Source organism: Staurois parvus, unplaced genomic scaffold (assembly GCF_062004578.1).
Source record: "Staurois parvus isolate SC_StPar_1 unplaced genomic scaffold, SC_StPar_1.0 ptg000051l, whole genome shotgun sequence".
Classification (NCBI taxonomy): domain Eukaryota; kingdom Metazoa; phylum Chordata; class Amphibia; order Anura; family Ranidae; genus Staurois; species Staurois parvus.
In genome coordinates, this window is record NW_028317847.1 from 2,312,702 (window position 1) to 2,331,285 (window position 18,584).

The 18,584-nt window shown below is 42.8% G+C and overlaps 1 protein-coding gene across 2 annotated transcripts in view; it reads left to right on the top strand.

The window, feature by feature from the left end:
• The window catches only part of RUNDC3B (RUN domain containing 3B), a 346,416-nt gene that overhangs the window by 211,129 nt on the left and 116,703 nt on the right, over positions 1-18,584 (top strand). For both annotated transcript variants that reach the window (XM_089666259.1, XM_089666263.1), the window contains exon 8: positions 3,655-3,812. In XM_089666259.1, the coding sequence (XP_089522385.1) occupies positions 3,655-3,812 (158 nt within the window). The remainder of the gene's footprint in view (positions 1-3,654; positions 3,813-18,584) is intronic.

The window sequence follows — 18,584 nt, forward strand, 5'->3', positions numbered from 1 at the left end:
CAAAAGTATGTGAACACTCTGCCAAATTATTGAGTTCAGATGTTTCCAGTGCAGGGTACTGTTGGTGATACCGCTTACGAAGATATTTTAAACAATGGTGCTCTTCCAGCCATGTGGTAACAGTTTGGTGGAGGCCTTTGCTATTCCGGCATGATTGCACCCCTGTGTACAAAGCCAGCTCTGTAAAGACATAGCGTGATACGTTTGGTGGGGAGGAACTCAAGTGTCCTACACAATGCCCTGACCTCAATCCTACTCAACACTCGCCTTGACTACTGCAATTCCCTCCTCACCGGCCTACCCCAGTGCAGGCTCTCCCCACTTCAGACCATCCTCAACTCAGCGGCTAGACTCATCCACCTCACCACCCGCTCCACCTCTGCCACCCCCCTCTGCCTCTCCCTCCACTGGCTCCCTATCGCCCAACGCATCAAATTCAAACTACTCACTCTGACCTACAAAGCCATTCACAACACTGCCCCTAACTACCTCACCAACCTGATTCCCAAGTACCACCCTACCCGTACCCTTCGCTCTTCACAGGACCTCCTTCTATCTTGCTCCCTGGTCTCCTCCTCACACGCACGTCTGCAAGACTTCTCCAGGTCCTCCCCCATCCTCTGGAACTCACTACCCCAATCCATCAGACTGTCACCTTCCCTCCTCACCTTCAGGCGCTCCCTGAAAACCCACCTCTTCAGGGAAGCCTACCCCACCCTCACCTAACTGCTGCTCTCCGTCATTCCTCCTACCACTCCATCCCCCACAGCCACTTCCTCCTGTACCACTACCCCCTCCCTCCTAGATTGTAAGCTCGAAAGAGTAGGGCCCTATAACCCCTCATGTGCTGTTTGTAGTTACTGTTCTGTTTCATGTATTGTCCCCCCCTCTATTGTACAGCGCTGAGCAAACCCTTTGGCACTATATAAACTCAATGTAATGTAATGTAATAATAACACTTTTGATATGAATTGTAATGCCAATTGTGAGCCAGGTTTTCTCATCCAACATCAGTAACTGATCTCACAAATGGCTGAATAGACACCAATTTTAACAGATAGATGCTGAAATCTCATGTACAGCCTTCCTAGAAGAGTGGAGGCTGTTATAGTCACAAAGAGGAGGCCCAATCCATATTAAGGCCCATGGTTTTGGAATGGAATGGCCCACAAGCTCATATACATGATGATCAAGTGTGATTGTCCATATTCTGGCCAAAATCATCTGGATTGGGAGACCATTATGTCATGTCATTAGAAACCTCCATAGCTTGTGATCTTTTTGGTCGGTGTATTTATTGCGTTTTCTACAGTGGACAATACTGAACATTGGTGTCAGTCGGAATTATCTTTTTTGGCTTGTGCACTAGATGTAATTAGATTTTTGTGATGTTTCAAGAAAATACTTTGAGTGTGTTATCCTGTTAATTGCACTGCCTGCAATCTCATTCCCTTAGCTCCAGATGAGCTCCCTCTGTTTATTTTCTTTTTAATTCTGTGAAACCCTCAGATAATGCGGACACTTTCTAGCTGGTTATAGAGAGTGTTTCAGTGCTGACATATTAAGTTCAATTCACAGAGCAGCACAACGTATTTTATATGCATTTCTTATTTTGTCTCATGATAGTTTTCTCTACAAGCAAATGTTCAATTCACAAAAATGAATATCAATTTGAACGGAGTTGTCCATCAAAATGAAAGGAACATTTAATTATATTAAAACTATTTAAAGCCAAACTCCAGCTTTGGTAATTCTGTTTTCACAGCACACTGTGAGCTTCTCACAGTGTAAATTAAAAGCGGCAGCCTTTTTTTTTCCTTGGCCTGTCCCTTTCATTCATTGGATTTTAGTTCTTTTATGCATGGAAGCTCAACGTCACATGTGCACATTACTTAGTGTGGTCTGCATGTTTATACAGCTTGCCTAAGAATGTCCACTTCTCAAGACTGACATCCAACCATGCAAAAAATAATTTAGCGAGTTTTAAAAAAAAAAAGAACATAAGCCCCTAGGCATGCAGACTGCTTCTGCAAACATTTGTGAAAGAATGGGTCGCTCTCAGGAGCTCAGTAAATTCAAGCGTGGTCCCGTGATAGGTTGCCACCTGTGCAATAAGTCCATCTGTGAAATTTCCTTACTACTAAATATTCCACGGTCAACTGTTAGTGGTATAACAAAGTGGAAGCAACTGGGAACAACAGCAACTCAGCCACGAAGTGGTAGGCCACGTAAAATGAGATAGCAGGGTCAGCGCATGCTGAAAAGCACAGTGCGCAGAAGTCGCCAATTGTTTGCAGAGTCAATAGCTAAATACCTCCAAACATCATGTGGCTTTCAGATTAGCACAAAAACAGTGCGTAGAGGGCTTCATGGAATGGGTTTCCATGGCTGAGCAGCTGCATCCAAGCCTTCCATCACCAAGTGCAATGCAAAGCATCCGATACAGTGATGTAAAGCATGCTGCCACTGGACTCTAGAGCAGTAGAGACGTGTTCTTTGGTGTGACGAATCACGCTTCCCTGTCTGGTAATCCAGTGGACATGTCTGGGTTTGGCAGTTGCCAGAACAGTACTTGCCTGACTGCATTGTGCTAAGTGTAAAGTTTGGTGGAGGGGGGATTATGGTGTGGGGTTGTTTTCCAGGGGTTGGGCTTGGCCCCTTAGTTCCAGTGACGGGAACTCTTAAGACGTCAGCATACCAAGACATTTTGGACAATTTCATGCTCCCAACTTTGTGGGAACAGTTTTGGGGATGGCCCCTTCCTGTTCCAACATGACTGCGCACCACTGCACAAAGCAAGGTCCATAAAGACATGGATGAGTGAGTTTGGGGTGGAGGAACTTGACTGGCCCGCACACAGTGCTAACCTCATAGAACACCGTTGGGATGAATTAGAGCAGAGACTTCAAGCCAGGCCTTCTCGTCCGACATCAGTGCCTGACCTCACAAATGCGCTTCTGGAAGAATGGTCACACATTCCCATAGATACTCCTAAACCTTGTGGACGGCCTTCCCAGAAGAGTTGAAGCTGTTGTAGCTGCAAAGGGTGGGCCAACTCAATATTGAACCCTTTGGACTAAGACTGGGATGCCATTAAAGTTCATGTGCCTGTAAAGGCAGGCGTCCCAATACTTTGGCAATATAGTGTAACTGCAAGGGGAAGGGAAATCCCCACTTTGTTATCACTGAAACAGGTGTCCCCACTGGAAGATCTCCCTCCTGTTTTGTTGCAGAAACAATTGTAAAATTTTGCATTTCCCACCACTAAAGTGGTCACTAGAACAAATAGAGATGATGATTTTTGCCATCAACCTGACAGTTGTTCCAATCTTTCCACCAAAATGACATTAAGAAGTAAATCTCAACTTGAGAAAGATCGCTTGCTCAGCCCTTCAGTTCCCTATAGGCTGTTGACGCTATCTATCACATATGGAAGAACCAATAGCAGTGTTGGGTTGCAAAGGGTATGGACCAGCCCTCAACTTCTCCTCAAAAGTCACAATTCGTACATTAGATGATGAAAGGTTTGTGCAGCCACCTTGTTATAGCCATTGGTATTATAAAGTGTAAGATGACCCTATGTTGAAAGACTTCTGATGAGCAAGATGCAATCCCGAACATTGAGGTGATTAATCTGTACTGTTCTATTTTCAGGGTTATCTTGAAGAATTGGTCCGCCTTCGGGAAGTTCAACTATCTGACTCAGTATCTCAAAACAAGTTATTATTACAGAGGATTAAGGACCTTGAAGTGAACCACAAGCTGGAGAAAGAACAGCTAGAATACATAATTGTAGAACTCCAGGACCAGCTGTGAGTATGAGAAAAAAAAAGTGTTCTTTAATTATTGTAACCGTACACGGGGCCAACCTGTCTATGATAATGCAGCACCTTAGCAGTGGTTGACATCATTGAGATTCTAGGTCAGTTTAAAGGGTCAGAAAGCCAGAAATTATATTATGGATGTAGGTGAATCTCAGTTGGGTAAGTTAGATCTTGGCTTTTTATACGTCTTGGATTGTCCAGCAACAAGATCTCTTAGCCATAATCCCAGACTTTCTATGTATTTATTTGGAAGATAGAGTCAGTGATACTTGCCTGGCGTAGTAGTGGCGTAGTGGATGTGTGCAGTGTGACAATGAGACATGCAATGTCCAAACATACAAACCTGCATGCCTTTTATTACTAATCGAATATTCAAAAGGCGGTAGTTTTGCACAGCACTTTACAAAAAGCAGCACACGTGGGACAACGAGACTGTTACAATACAGTGCAAAAATACAATTGCCATGAAGTCTATAAAATGTGTTGATGGTTAGGGCTCGCGTCGATGGCATCAATTTGACATTCGTTTCAGACCTTTCTTAGATCATTCAGAATTCATTGACAAGTGCATTTAATTATCAGGCAAAACCCACCTAACTGAAGAAAAGTTGTTGATTGAACACAATGCAATTCAAAAAAGACCCAGTCTCCACTAGTGGCTTTATCCCTACACATTCTAATAAGTTTAGTTTAGCTTAAAGTATATGTGAACCCTTTTCTTATAAAACAACCCATTCAGTGTGAAATAGAAATGAAAGGCAAAACATTTGTGTATAGATAGAAAAAATATATATAAATACCTTTTTTTTTTTTTTTTTTTTTTTTTTGTAAGTGATCACATAATCTCTTATCTCAGCTGCATAAGGGGCTTGGATTGCTAGGGTAGAAGAAACAGCAGTACACTGATCTTCCTACTGATCTTCCCAATGAATGGCTGTGGGGGGGGTGTCAGCAGAAGTCTGATCATTGGAGGACAGGAAGGCTGTGGACCCAGCACAGTCAGAAAACTGACCACACTTAGATGGATGTGTTCTCATACCTAACGTGGTCAGTTTGAAATAGAGCAGGCGGACTGGCAGGATCACCAGGTATTTCACACAAAAGAAGCGATAGAAAGAGAATGGGATATTTATTAACACAAGTACATGGCACAACACACAGATAGCAGGAATATAAAATGTTGGAGTAACATATTCTTTAAGCCTATCTAAACCCAAAAACATAACTGTAATATAATGCAGCATATCCTTAAATGTGGTGGCTGCATTCACATTTGTACCTGTGCCTTGGTTCATGCTGCCATTGCATCTATAGAGATGTTCATCTCCATTACATGGTAGATTGATGGGCGTAGTCGTACACAATACAGATACAGTTCTTTGAGCTCTTTAGCTCAATCTGTTGTTTCCCTTTTATTCATTATGTGCTACTTCTGAGCATATGTGCATGGGTTTTGTTACTAGTTGGGGCTATTGCTTGTTGGCTTTTGAGAGACTGTTTAAAGGCTTGGAGGTAATGGGAATGTCTTCTTTTATGAGGGAAGGCATTTCACAGCAGGAGAGCAGTGTGGGAAAAGTCTTGGATTTGTGTGTGAATGGAGGGTTATCAGAATAAAGAGAAGGAGCTTTTTAAAGGACTGGTGATACCTTAGGGCAGTGGTCTCCAAACTGTAGCCCATGGGCCTGACATGGGCCTTTGCTTGCCCTTTGCACTTAGGCACTCTTGCCCCCACTGATATGAGGCACTATTCCTTCCACTGACACCAACGATGGGGCACTATTCCTCCCACTCATATAAACAATGGGGTACTATTCCTCCCATTAATCTAAACGATGGGTTACTATTCCTCCTATTGACACCAACAATTGTGCACTATTCCTCCCACTGACACCAACAGTGGTGCATTATTCCTTCCACATATACCAATGATGGGGCACTGTTCCTCCTCCTACTATCCACCGGTGCCATGTCAATATTTCTACTGTCATTGACCACCAAGCCAGAGATATTGGTTACTCCCACTGATGCTGGGGCATTTTCTACTTCCACTGGCCACAGCCTGGCCCCCTACCAGTTGTATGAGGGACAGTAAACTGGCCCTTTGTATAGAAAGCTTGCAGACTCCTGCCTTAGGGGGTAGTATGTAGAAATAAGAGGTAGTGTAGCTGGTCATACATGAATCCCCGTTATGCTAAACAGTGTTGACAGATGAATCTTCCACCACTGGCTATTGTATTCTGTCAGCTGGCACCCTTGAATACCAGATTGGCTGTAGCAACTGTTTGACCCTCCTTTTTTCTGCCCAGCTGCTTCGATTTCTCAGTTGAAATTTGGCAAGCTGGGTGGTGTCGGCATGGCCACCTACCGCTCGGAATTTGGTCAGTTATCAAGAATTTTACAAAATGTAAGCTTATATAATAAAAATGTAAGCTTAAAGTACTGCATTTTTATAACTTTGCAAGTTAAGGCTGCAGTTTGCGGCATAGATTTTTTTTTTTTTGGTTTTGTTTTGTTCTTACAGGTTGCAATGAAGCATGACATAGAAACAGTAATAATTTCATACATGGGTAAAGCATTCTGTTTCAAACATCCAACTTCACTGGTCAGTTATTACAATGCTATTAAAGTCACGAAATACAGTGAGTATAGAAAAGAATCGCCCCCCCTTCAAAATAATCACGTTGTTGCTTTGCAGCCTGAAATGAAGACAAACACAGTTTTTGTTTTATCCAGCTTTATTTACTCAGTGCAACTTGTAACATCCAAGTGAAAGTTAAAACACCAACATGTCAGAAGAAAAAATGTTGAAAAATTCTAAAAAAAAAAATCACTCAGTTGGAAAAAGGATTACCGCCTTGTGTCAGTATTTTAATGAACCACCTTTTACAGCCTTTAGTCTGTTGGGATATGTCTTTACTAACTTTGTACATCTACTGTAGATTTTGCAATATTTGCCCGCTCTTTGAAGATTTGAGTGTGGCCATTTGTGGACTGCAGTCTTCAAGTCAGTCCACAGATTTTCAATGGGGTTTAAGTCTGGGCTCTGACTAGGCCATGGAAGGACATTCACCTTTTGTTCCTTCAACCACTGTATGATCATTTTTGCTGTGTGCTTTGGGTCATTGTCATGTTGGAAGGTGATCCTTCTTCCCATTACCAACTTTCTGGCAGAGGGCAGCAGGATTTTCTCAAGAATCTGATGGTATTTTGCCCCATCAACTACACGTGACAATAGCGCAAAAGCAGCACAGGCACCTTTTTGATACATTGAATTGCACTACAGCAAATGGCAGTAAGTTCTTATGTGTTGCAGTGCAATTTAGCAAACCTTAGTTGGTGCATTTGCAACTAAGAATGAATGGCACCACACCACACTTGCCAGAACTTAGCACATATTCATGCACTACAGCAACACGTGATATTGCACATGATCCTGCATCATAGAAGTGTGAACAGGGCCTAAAACAAAACATTTTTAAAAATTGTCTGTGCATGTAGTTTGGTCATTTATAAACATCCGAATCCACATGCTGCCTAAGGCTAGGTTCACACCTACTGTGTGCAGGTTGCGCTTGAGACATTTTTGAATTGCGTTTTGCATGGGGGTTTTTTCGTTTTCTTTATTTTTCTTGTTGCTAGGCAGAATTAAAACGCAATACATGCTTTTCTGCAGCATTTCCATTGAAGTCTATAGAACCAAAAACGCAACTTTTTGCGTTCAAAAAAGTCCCTGACCCTTTCCAAAAAACGCATAGGTGTGAACATGTCCCATAGGAAATCATGTTAAATGGACTGTAAAACGCTGGAGAATACGCTTACTTGTGAACTTAGGGTAAGGCTAGGTCCACACCTGTGCGGCCATGTGGGCCACAGTTTCCATAGGCACGAGAGCTCATTCATTTGAATGGGCTGTCGTGCCCCGAGACATCCAGAATATAAGTCCCTGCACTATTTTTGAAATCACAGCCCGCATGGGAACCGAGGTTCCCAGTACAGTTGCGATTTCCAGTGCAGGCAGTGTGCTATCAGGATTAATGGTACCCGCCCGCAGGTCCCGCATTTCTCTGTGGGTGGTTGCGGCTGCTGGTATTTGTGCGGATCCCACAGCTGTACCACCCGCACAGATGTGAACCTAGCTTAAAGGGACTTTTAATGACAATTGTCAAGTACAACAAGATGCAAACCACAGTATCAATAAATCAATATTAGCTGAATAATAAGCTGCTTTATATCCTATATTTTAGTCTAGAAATTGCTTCTTTTAAAATATGTAATATTGCACAAAGTCTATTATCAAAATTAAAATAAAATTGCTCCTTCATGACAAAAACATTATAGTCTTTTTTTTTTTTTTTTAACCCGGCTGATCCGTAAACAGTAGCTTCCAGGCCTAAATAATCTTTTTTGGAGTTCATCCCTTCCCTAAGTAAAAGGAAAATTTGTAATCCTATACAAAGTAAGATAAGGCAGATAGTATACATTTCAGTTGTATAAGAGAGTATTTCTAGATATTCTTTGGATGCATTTATCAATGCTCATTCATGGGTTTGTGTACATGTAGAGGAATCCCGAGCATTTATTATATATACAGCCATTCTTTGAAGATGTACATAGGTTTTTATCAGCCATCGGACAGGAGATTTACATAGACTGAACCATTGAGGTTTCCTAGATCTGTCAGAGGACAGCAGATGAAGTATATTTGCAAACTTGCTTGATTTGTCAGGATATACTGTATGTCAGGCATTTTACCATTTTCAGACTTCTAGAGGTTACTTGTTGCGATGCATTAACAAAGATATAGTTGTTTTTCGTTAAGACGGTAAATGAGAGTTGATCACAGATCCTAATGTAAAAATCGAGACTCTAAGCGTGCTTTCACATTGATCCCTTTTTCTTCTGCTTTTGCATTAAAAGAAGTGGAAGAAAAATGTGTGACCGTGTAATCCTATGGAACTCTTCACACTGATCCATTGTGGTTGTGAATTTTTTAAAATCCTGCTTGCTGCATTTTTTTGGTGCGGAAAAAACATACCAAAAGTGCACTTTCCCAATGAAATGAATAGAGAATGTGTAAAAAAATGCACCCGCTTTGCGTGTATGGTGCGGTTTTTGAGCATCATGTCCTGTAAAAAATGAACCGCATAGGTGTTTTTGGCTACTAATCAGTGTGAAAGTGGCCTAACCCAACTTTTCTCAAGCATGGTTCCATGGACCCCTAGGGTTCCTCCAGAGGTTGGTAGGTGTTCTTTGAGCTGTGGTTCATAGTTCTGGGGGCAAACACCACTCAGCAGAGCCAGCAGCATGGCGCTAATGAAATGTTTAGCCAGCTGTAATGGTAGATGTCTGTAATTGAAACATTCTTCCAATTGAATTGGTTCCTCTGCGATGGAAAGGTTGAGGAAGGTTGCTGTAACCCATCCACACTCTATTTGGAACGAAATAAATCATTTTTACAGGAGTAAGGTTTTAATCTTACTAAAAATTACCTTTACATTGAAACCTGTAGTCATTATGATTCTCTGAAACAAAATGGATTAAAGTTTCACGCATAGCAGCAATGTAAACCGCATTCTACAAATCTTAGTTCCTGTTCATGTGATTGGTTCACTGTTTTTCCTAGCAGTTTTTTCTTATATTACAATACTATGTGGCCATCGAAAAACTCATCACTTCCTTTCTCTGTGGAACCCTGTCACTGAGATTGGAAGTGAGGATTCCTCTATCTACTTCACTTGTGCTCCTCTTTTTTTTTTTTTTTATTGACCAGCCCGCTGTCTGAGTAAAAAAAAAAAAAAGGGTCAATCTATGGCCAGTTTAGTCTTTTCTTCCACCTTAAAGTGTTAGTAAACCAACAACAGTAAAATCAGTCTGTATATGCAGTAAAGCATGCTTGTTATACTCACTGGGGAACCTAAGGGGTTAATCCACCGCATTGTGTAAAAAGGCTGTGCACTCTCCAGACAAAGGGTCAGGGGTTATGCAGCCTCTTAGGACAGTGAGAGGAGAATGAAAACTCCTCCTACAAGCTTTAACCAGTGCTCAGCTGGACACTGAGAGAAGTCACAAGACTGCTATATACTTGCTGATGAGAAAAGGTATTTAGCAGTTTATATTTACTAAAATAATTACATTTCCATGTTGTGTGTTTTGTGGGAGACTGTGTGAATATAGTGAATGCAGGGTCCTGGGTTTAGTAGCACTTTAATATCATAAACTGGAAAAAAGTTAGTACGTGCATGAATAATGCCAGAGCTGCACTAAAACAAAGAAAATGTGCATTCAAGCCACTACCCCTGTGAGCACATTTATTCGTTTCAGAAGATTTTGTTTTAAAAGGATATACTTTTTTTCTTTTTTTTTTTTAGCAGTTCCAGCTAATTCCTCCTCAGAATGGCTAGGAAAAATAAAGAAAGGGAAATTTGTGCCAGAGAATTAGATTGAACCAGGCCCTTGTGAAGCTGTGGGGGATAATTAGAATTGGTGTATTGCTGAGAGGAGAAATGAGACCTCTTATTACCGCTGAAGATTTGTGTTGCTGGGGTGTAAGTGCTGAACTCGCGTCACCTTGGTGAATTCAAAGCAGCGACTGTCACTGAGAAGCGCAGAGAGTGTCGGAGTGGAGGAGTCTCTGTTGGATATGGGCAGTGGTGGGCAACCTTTTTTTTCAACTGAGCCAAATCTCGCCAAAACCATGATTGAAATTTATTTTGAGAGCCACATTTTTAAAACTGAAAATACATCTCCCATATAGTAATTCATCCCCCATAGTAATTCATCCCCCATATAGTAATTCACCCCCCATAGTGTAATTCATCCCCCATAGTAATTCATCCCCCATATAGTAATTCATCCCCCATCGTAATTCATCCCCCATAGTAATTCATCCCCCATATAGTAATTCATCCTCCATATAGTAATTCATCCCCCATAGTAATTCATCCCCCATATAGTAATTCATCCCCCATATAGTAATTCATCCCCCATAGTAATTCATCCCCCATATAGTAATTCATCCCCCATAGCAATTCATCCCCCGTATAGTATTTCATCCCCCGTATAGTATTTCATCCCCCGTATAGTATTTCATCCCTCATATAGTATTTCATCCCTCATATAGTATTTCATCTCCCATATAGTAATTCATCCCTCATATAGTATTTCATCCCTCATATAGTATTTCATCCCTCATATAGTATTTCATCCCCCCATATAGTATTTCATCCCCCCATATAGTATTTCATCCCTCATATAGTAATTCATCCCTCATATAGTATTTCATCCCTCATATAGTATTTCATCCCCCCATATAGTATTTCATCCCTCATATAGTATTTCATCCCTCATATAGTAATTCATCCCTCATATAGTATTTCATCCCTCATATAGTAATTCATCCCTCATATAGTATTTCATCCCTCATATAGTATTTCATCCCTCATATAGTAATTCATCCCTCATATAGTATTTCATCCCTCATATAGTATTTCATCCCCCCATATAGTATTTCATCCCTCATATAGTAATTCATCCCTCATATAGTATTTCATCCCTCATATAGTATTTCATCCCCCCATATAGTAATTCATCCCTCATATAGTATTTCATCCCTCATATAGTAATTCATCCCTCATATAGTAATTCATCCCCCATATAGTAATTCATCCCCCATATAGTATTTCATCCCCCCATATAGTATTTCATCCCCCCATATAGTATTTCATCCCCCCATATAGTATTTCATCCCCCATATAGTAATTCATTCCCCCATATAGTAATTCATCCCTCATAAAGTAATTCATCCCTCATATAGTATTTCATCCCCCCATATAGTAATTCATCACTCATAAAGTAATTCATCCCTCATATAGTATTTCATCCCCCCATATAGTATTTCATCCCTCATATAGTAATTCATCCCTCATATAGTATTTCATCCCTCATATAGTATTTCATCCCCCCATATAGTAATTCATCCCTCATAAAGTAATTCATCCCTCATATAGTATTTCATCCCCCACAGTACTATCCCCCCCCCTTCTAGTAAGCCAAGTCCCCCGTGTCAATTCACTTACCTTTTGCGTTCCTCTCGCTGTCTTCCCGCGCCGTTCGGGTCTTCAGGGCGGACTGTGAGAGGAGCCTAGCTCCCCTCCCCTCACGTTCGGCACGCTGCCCCGCCTACACACATCCTGACAGCCACATCCGCGGGCCGGATTAAAAGGTCCGCGCGGACTTTTGGGGCTGCCAACCGAGAGGAGGCAGGGGAGCGGCCGACCGAGAGGAGGGAGGGGAGCAGGCGCCCGGCACACAGAAGAGCCTCATTAGAGTGGGTAAAGAGCCGCATGTGGCTCGCGAGCCGCGGCTTGCCGACCACTGGATATGGGGGATCGCACTGCGGCAGGAGGTGGAAAGTCGAAGAACGGCGATCTTGACAACTTTACCGCAAGTCTGGAGATGAATGGAAAATGCAAATTATAGCTGTCTCCAAAAGCCATTAGCATTATGTCTATACAGATCAAAGAGAAGAGCGATGGGTCCCTCTTGTTAAAATATTGATCAGAACACATTTTTTACTGTGCTGAATAACTGTGAAAGATTATTTAAAAGTACAGCACTGCATTTTATAAAGTAGGAAATATTATTATGTCACTGTGTGCTAAAGGGTCAGCTTGATATCCTCAAAGAGGAACTTCTCACCCCTCTATTTTTTTTTTTCCTACTTATCTGTCATGGAGCGTTGTCCTCGTTTCAGATATTTACTTGCCATCGAGGATCCACATTTGCCCTGCTGTGGTCTGCCGATCAGGTGCAGCAGCCTGTGGCCCGCATCATCATCATCATAATCCTCCTCAGTCACCAGAAGCCATCTGGATTCAAGAAGTTAGTCTTTGATGATGCCCCTTCTCATGCATCCTTCTGGGATGTGTGACATGGTATCCCAAGAGACTGAGGGATCAAAGACATGTAATTCTTGCCTAGGAGGCGAGATTGGTAGAATGGCGGTGGAGGAGGTAGGGCTAGGCAAAAAAAAAGTAAATTATATTGCAGAGAGGGTGGTAGTGCCGGTAGATATAGAGGATCCTGGGGGTAAATGTCTGCTTCAAAGTCAGTGCAAACCATAACTGGATGACATTTTGTTTGCAGAAACACTGTGCGTCCTACACAATTACCATTTTGTTCTTTCTTCATTAACCTATTGCTGCTCACGTAACGCATACGTCCGACAGCAAAGAGGGTGGGCTTTTATGCCCACACGCCGCACATATGCATCCGCGAGCAGCAGAGCTTTCTGTGATGAGAGCACACCCACTGCAGTATCCGAGCTGCCTAAGACAGCTCTCAGTCCATACTAACGATTGGCAGTTGGTGGAACCGGCTGCTGATCGTGTGACCGCTGTGACAGCCAGTCATTGTGGATACATGATCAGTTGATCCTTCCTGCCCCCGGACTATTAAAGGGACACCAGCCTGGGTGGGAAGGGGGTACAGCAGAGCCGCGCTCTGTATATCTTATGGATAGCTTGCTCTGGGGGCACTAAGCAGGGGGGAGGGGGAGGCGGGGGACCCGAGAAGAGGAGATTCAGGGATGCTCTGTACGGTGGTTTTAGAAGTATGACATGTTTGTTATTTTTAATCTTTGTTTCTAATCTTCTCCAGCCTTGTTTAACCATGATTACTGTCCACATACATTGACTTCAGCATCAGTTTCAGATCATTGCTCTGGGCGCCTTCCAGATTGTGACAATGATCGACCATGCCTGTGAACGTGGCAACAGTGACAACACATGAGCACAATTGAGAACTGTTGTTACCCCATCACAGGAAGTACATAAACTAGGACCTTATTTTAATATAAGCTGCACATTTAAAAATAATGAAAGCAACTTTTGGAATTGCAATAACATGTTACAACGTAAAGTGGTTGTAAAGCTTCATTTTTAAAAAATAACAAACATGTCATACTTAAAACCACTGTACAGAGCAGCCCTGAATCTCCTCTTCTTGGGTCCCCTGCCGGGCCCCTCCCCCCTGCTTAGTGCCCCCAGAGCAAGCTATCCATAAGATATACAGAGCGCGACTCTGCTGTAGCCACACCCCCCCGCTCCCTCCTCACTGGCTATGATTGACAGCAGCAGGAGCCAATGGCTCCCACTGCTGTGTCTCAGCCAATGAGAAGAGAGAGACCATGGAGAGCTGAGGCTCTTGTGCACAGCGATGGATTGCGATGGGGCTCAGGTAAGTATTAGGGGGCTGAGGAGGGAGCTGCACCCTGAAGGTTTTTTACCTTCATGCATAGAATGCATGAAGGTAAAAAACCTTCAGCCTTTGCGAACACTTTAAATGATATTTTCCTGATTTAATTTACTCTACTACTACTACAACTACTACTACTACTACTTTCATTCTATTTCCCTACTACTACTACAACTACTACTACTACTACTTTCATTCTATTTCCCTCTATTTGCGTAAATGGACAAATTTGTAGTTTTGGCTATTGTATTCTGACAGCTGTCACCTGGGGCTATCAGAATACCCAAACAGTACCTGAATGTGATTGGATACAGGTACTATTCAGCCTTTAAATTTCTGTCTGGTTCCTTTGACAATAGTCAGTATTCACAGTTGGTATGTCTGATCAATCAGCACCACATCCAAATGTTTACATATGCAAAAAAGAACAAAGGCGTAAAATACTTTAAAGGACTGACACATTGGATGTATAAACAATATAGAATTTAATTTTGGACAGCACAGTGGCTAAATGGTTAGCACTTCCGCTTGGCAGTACTAGGGTCGCTGGTTTGAATCCCAGCCACGGCACCACCTGCCTGGAGTTTGCATGTTCTCCCTGTGCCTGCGTCGGTTTCTTCCGGGTGCTCCGGTTTCCTCCCCCACTCAAAAGACATGTTGGTAGGTTAATTGGCTCCTGTCTAAAATTGGCCCTAATATGTGTATTTATGAATGTGAGTTAGATTGTATGCCCCTTGAGGGTTAGGGACCGATGTGAATGTAATATATATATATATATATATATATATATATATATATATATAATGTAAAGCGCTGCATAAATTGATGGTGCTGTATAAGTACCTGAAATAAATTAAAGAAAAAAATTACACATAGTTAAATAGAACACACACAGGTAAGAAAATGAACCCTTAAGTACAATGAATCCCATTTCCTCTTGTAACAATACCCAACAATGACCACAAGGTTACCAATAAATCAAGCATGAATTTGGGAAGGTGATAAGATGGTAAACCCAATGCGTTTCACCGAGTTGGCTTCTTCATGAGTTCAAAGCAGGGGAAAACACCATACTGACGGTTGCTCAAACGAAGGATCGACCCTGAGACAGAGAGAGAGGCGGCACAATGGGACTGGATATTGCCGAGAACTTTCAGACCAAGGCACACACAGGAGCCCGCAAACCACACTGCCTGAGGAAGAGGAGATTCCTAGTCCATGGCTATCCTCCTCCAAATTATAGGAAGAAGTGGCCCACAGAGAATTGGCAAGATAATATATAGCTTGATAGATGTCAGATACTTGCAGTAGCTGGAAACCTAGCGATTCCAAGAAATTCATCCACCCTGCGTAGGAAAATGGAAAGCCAAATTCTGGTAGGAAAGGTAGCTCTCTGTCTTTTCCTACATGAAACTCTCCCCACATTTTGTCGAGATTAGCGGCTCTGACAGGGCAACTCATGGAATGAATGTCTGCTAGGAATTGGACGAAATTTGATTCATGTATGGCAAGGTAACTGCAAGATACTTAGTGCCTTTGGTACCGCTTACCAAATGTTTATTTTGTCTATTCCAGTGTTCTTTTAACATCCTGAGGCTTTCCCATAGTGGCTTTTCAATAGTGGCTTGGTCTCCATGTTTCAGGTTGCTACTGGCACACTGTCAAGTACAGTGGTGGTCAGCTTTCTTGATATGGCGGGGCCTCAAGTGCAGGCCCTTGACAACGCCAAAGGGCCACACATGAAATTAAGTGAATATTTGTTGTTAGAGACAGCAGACATATGTAGCACTACCCCCTTAGGAGTGGCTTGAAGTCCTGCATAGCCAGGCATCCCACATCTTCACACAGGCTTGCATCCAGAGTCAGAAATCAGTCCTTGAGCTTTGGTTTTGTTTTATTTAAGGAATTCGAATGGGGATAGAGTTAGGGGTGTACAGGATGCCCAAGGGTACTGATGAACTGAGGACAACTTCCTGGAACTATTTACAAGCCTTCACTGCCATACAGTCTCTGTTGGAGAGCTAGCCAGCGTCTCCTTAATGTACCACCCAGACCCTAGATGAACTTCTCTTCTTTATCCAGCAATCTGGAGGTTTCCCTGAACAGGGGATCTAGTGTCTGTTACTTTAAAAGTGAACAGTCCCAAATAGGCAGGGAACTTGGTTTCCCACCAGAGTGCTCCTTCCCTTATCCACCCGGGGGGTGCAGAGGTAATCACTCAGATCCTCCCCTGTACCGCTGGTGGGTTGGTGGTTGCTACCAGGCCTGTCAGCTGGGCAGCTCCTTTCAAACCATACAGTTTGTCCTCGCTCTGGGGGCCCGTGAGCTCTGAGCTTTCCAGCTCCAGGCCTGCAGGTAGGCCCCATCCCACTGGGGCTCCTCACAGCCTCACTTTTTTCTTACTGTCTTCCACTCAAACTCTCCTGCATCTGAGTAGGCTCATGAATTTAAGGGTGCCCTAGACCCTTGCCATGCCTTCTCTTGGGGATTGGCTGGGATCCCTCGAGTGCAAGCCAGCCACTCCTCAGATCCACCCATTGCCTTCCTCCAAAGCCCTAGAGCAGGGGAAAATTCCAGAGAGGCTGGCCGGCAGAGCCTCTCAGCTCCTGACCACAATTTGACCTTCTGGCTATCATACCCAGACTGCTACTCAGCTTTCCTCTCTTAAACACTAGCTCCCCTAGCTAACTAGGAGGGCATTACACATAAAGCAGGAAATAGTCAAAGGCTGCAGACATGATACAGGAGATGGTCAGAGACTGCAGTCATGATACAGGAGATGGTCAGAGACTGCAGATATGGTACAGGAGATGGTCAGAGACTGCAGATATGATACAAGGGATGGTCAGAGACTGCAGATATTATTCAACAGATGAGCAGAGACTGCAGACTTGATTCAAGAGATGGACAGAGACTGCAGACATGATACAGGAGATGGTCAGAGACTGCAGATATGATTCAAGGGATGGGCAGAGACTGCAGACATGATTCAAGAGATGGTCAGAGACTGCAGAAAGGTTGAGTGCCAGGGTTCAAGTATTTCTAAACCCAGCTTTTTAAAAACATTTTAATAGGGAATATTTAAAACACTTGTCAGGGTTTACTTTTTTATTTTTTGCTGTCTGTTTCCCATTTGGGAAATTTTTCTTTGCTTCCTGTATGAACAATAGAGCGTTAAAGTAAATCTCTCCAAAGAGAGGGAAATCCCCAGCCTGTTACTGGAATAAGTGTCCCAATTTAAGAATTTCTCCTCTATTCCTGTTCTGCTGATGGCTCATAACTCACAGAAAGCTATAAACGCCTGCCAAGGGTTCTAACCCTTCGCTATTATTTAGAAGTTTTGATTTTGGATACACTTCCAGGACTTTTCTGACGCTGCACCTCCTACTCTCTTCAAAAAACTTCCCTGTGCTTCTACCACCACTGAGAGAAGAGACATTATTCGCAGTAAATGAAAATGTCTCTGGAAAATACTGGTAAGTGTTGGTAATTATGTGAAGGTGATTTATCAGATGATTGCAGTCATGTAAGCAAAACATGGGAGCCTGCGGCAGTCGATATCATTAAACATGAAATTGCATTTACGCTAGATTAATTGGACAGTTCCAGAGAGCGCTTACCCTGGACAGGCACTGCCGTCCCTACAGTACCGCAGAGACCACTTTATCACACGGCACAAAACACACTTTGTACATCCAATCCAAATGTACTGGTCTGTTTACTTTCTAATACTAAGGTTTGAAAGCCTCCAGACAAAAAGATCATTTTGGTGGAGGCTAATCGATGCCTAAAAACATTGTAACTCTACCTTCAAATTAGTTTTAAATTGGTTGTAAACCCTTATATATATATACCCAGTGAAGTGACTGGCCTTAGGTGATACACAGAGATGAAACAAATCCTCCTACATACATTGTATCTTTTTATCTGTAACCCTCTCTCATCTACTGTAACGGAACCGGAACCCAGACCGCACTGAGTTTTTCCGTTATAGCACAACTTCCCCTGTCCGAACACCATCCACGGACCACACCCTGGAAATCCCTCAGGAAAAAAAAACAACACCCAGCTCTTACTAAAACAGGAAGCCAACAACCTTTATTTTACACAAACAACATGTTTTATACAGAGGGCGGGGAAACACAACCAGGAACAGGAAATACATCATCAGCCCACCCTCTCAGTGGGAAGGGCTACAGTATAGGCAGGAAACACCTCATCACCCCTCCCCATCCAACCAGACACAGAACAATGGGATGCAACCATGTGGCAAAGGACATTGACCAACCCCCACACCAATACACAAACAGTACATCCCATAATAGTTCGCTGGACAGGAAGACACAGCACAATGGGGGGTAGCACATGGTAAACAGACAATGGACAGCCATGTGGCCTAGACAAAGGAACACACACTATACACAAGACTCAGACATTCACATACACACCCTGTAACCCTTAACAGGCACAGGGTGGGTTAAACATAATGATTTGGGGAGATGATAC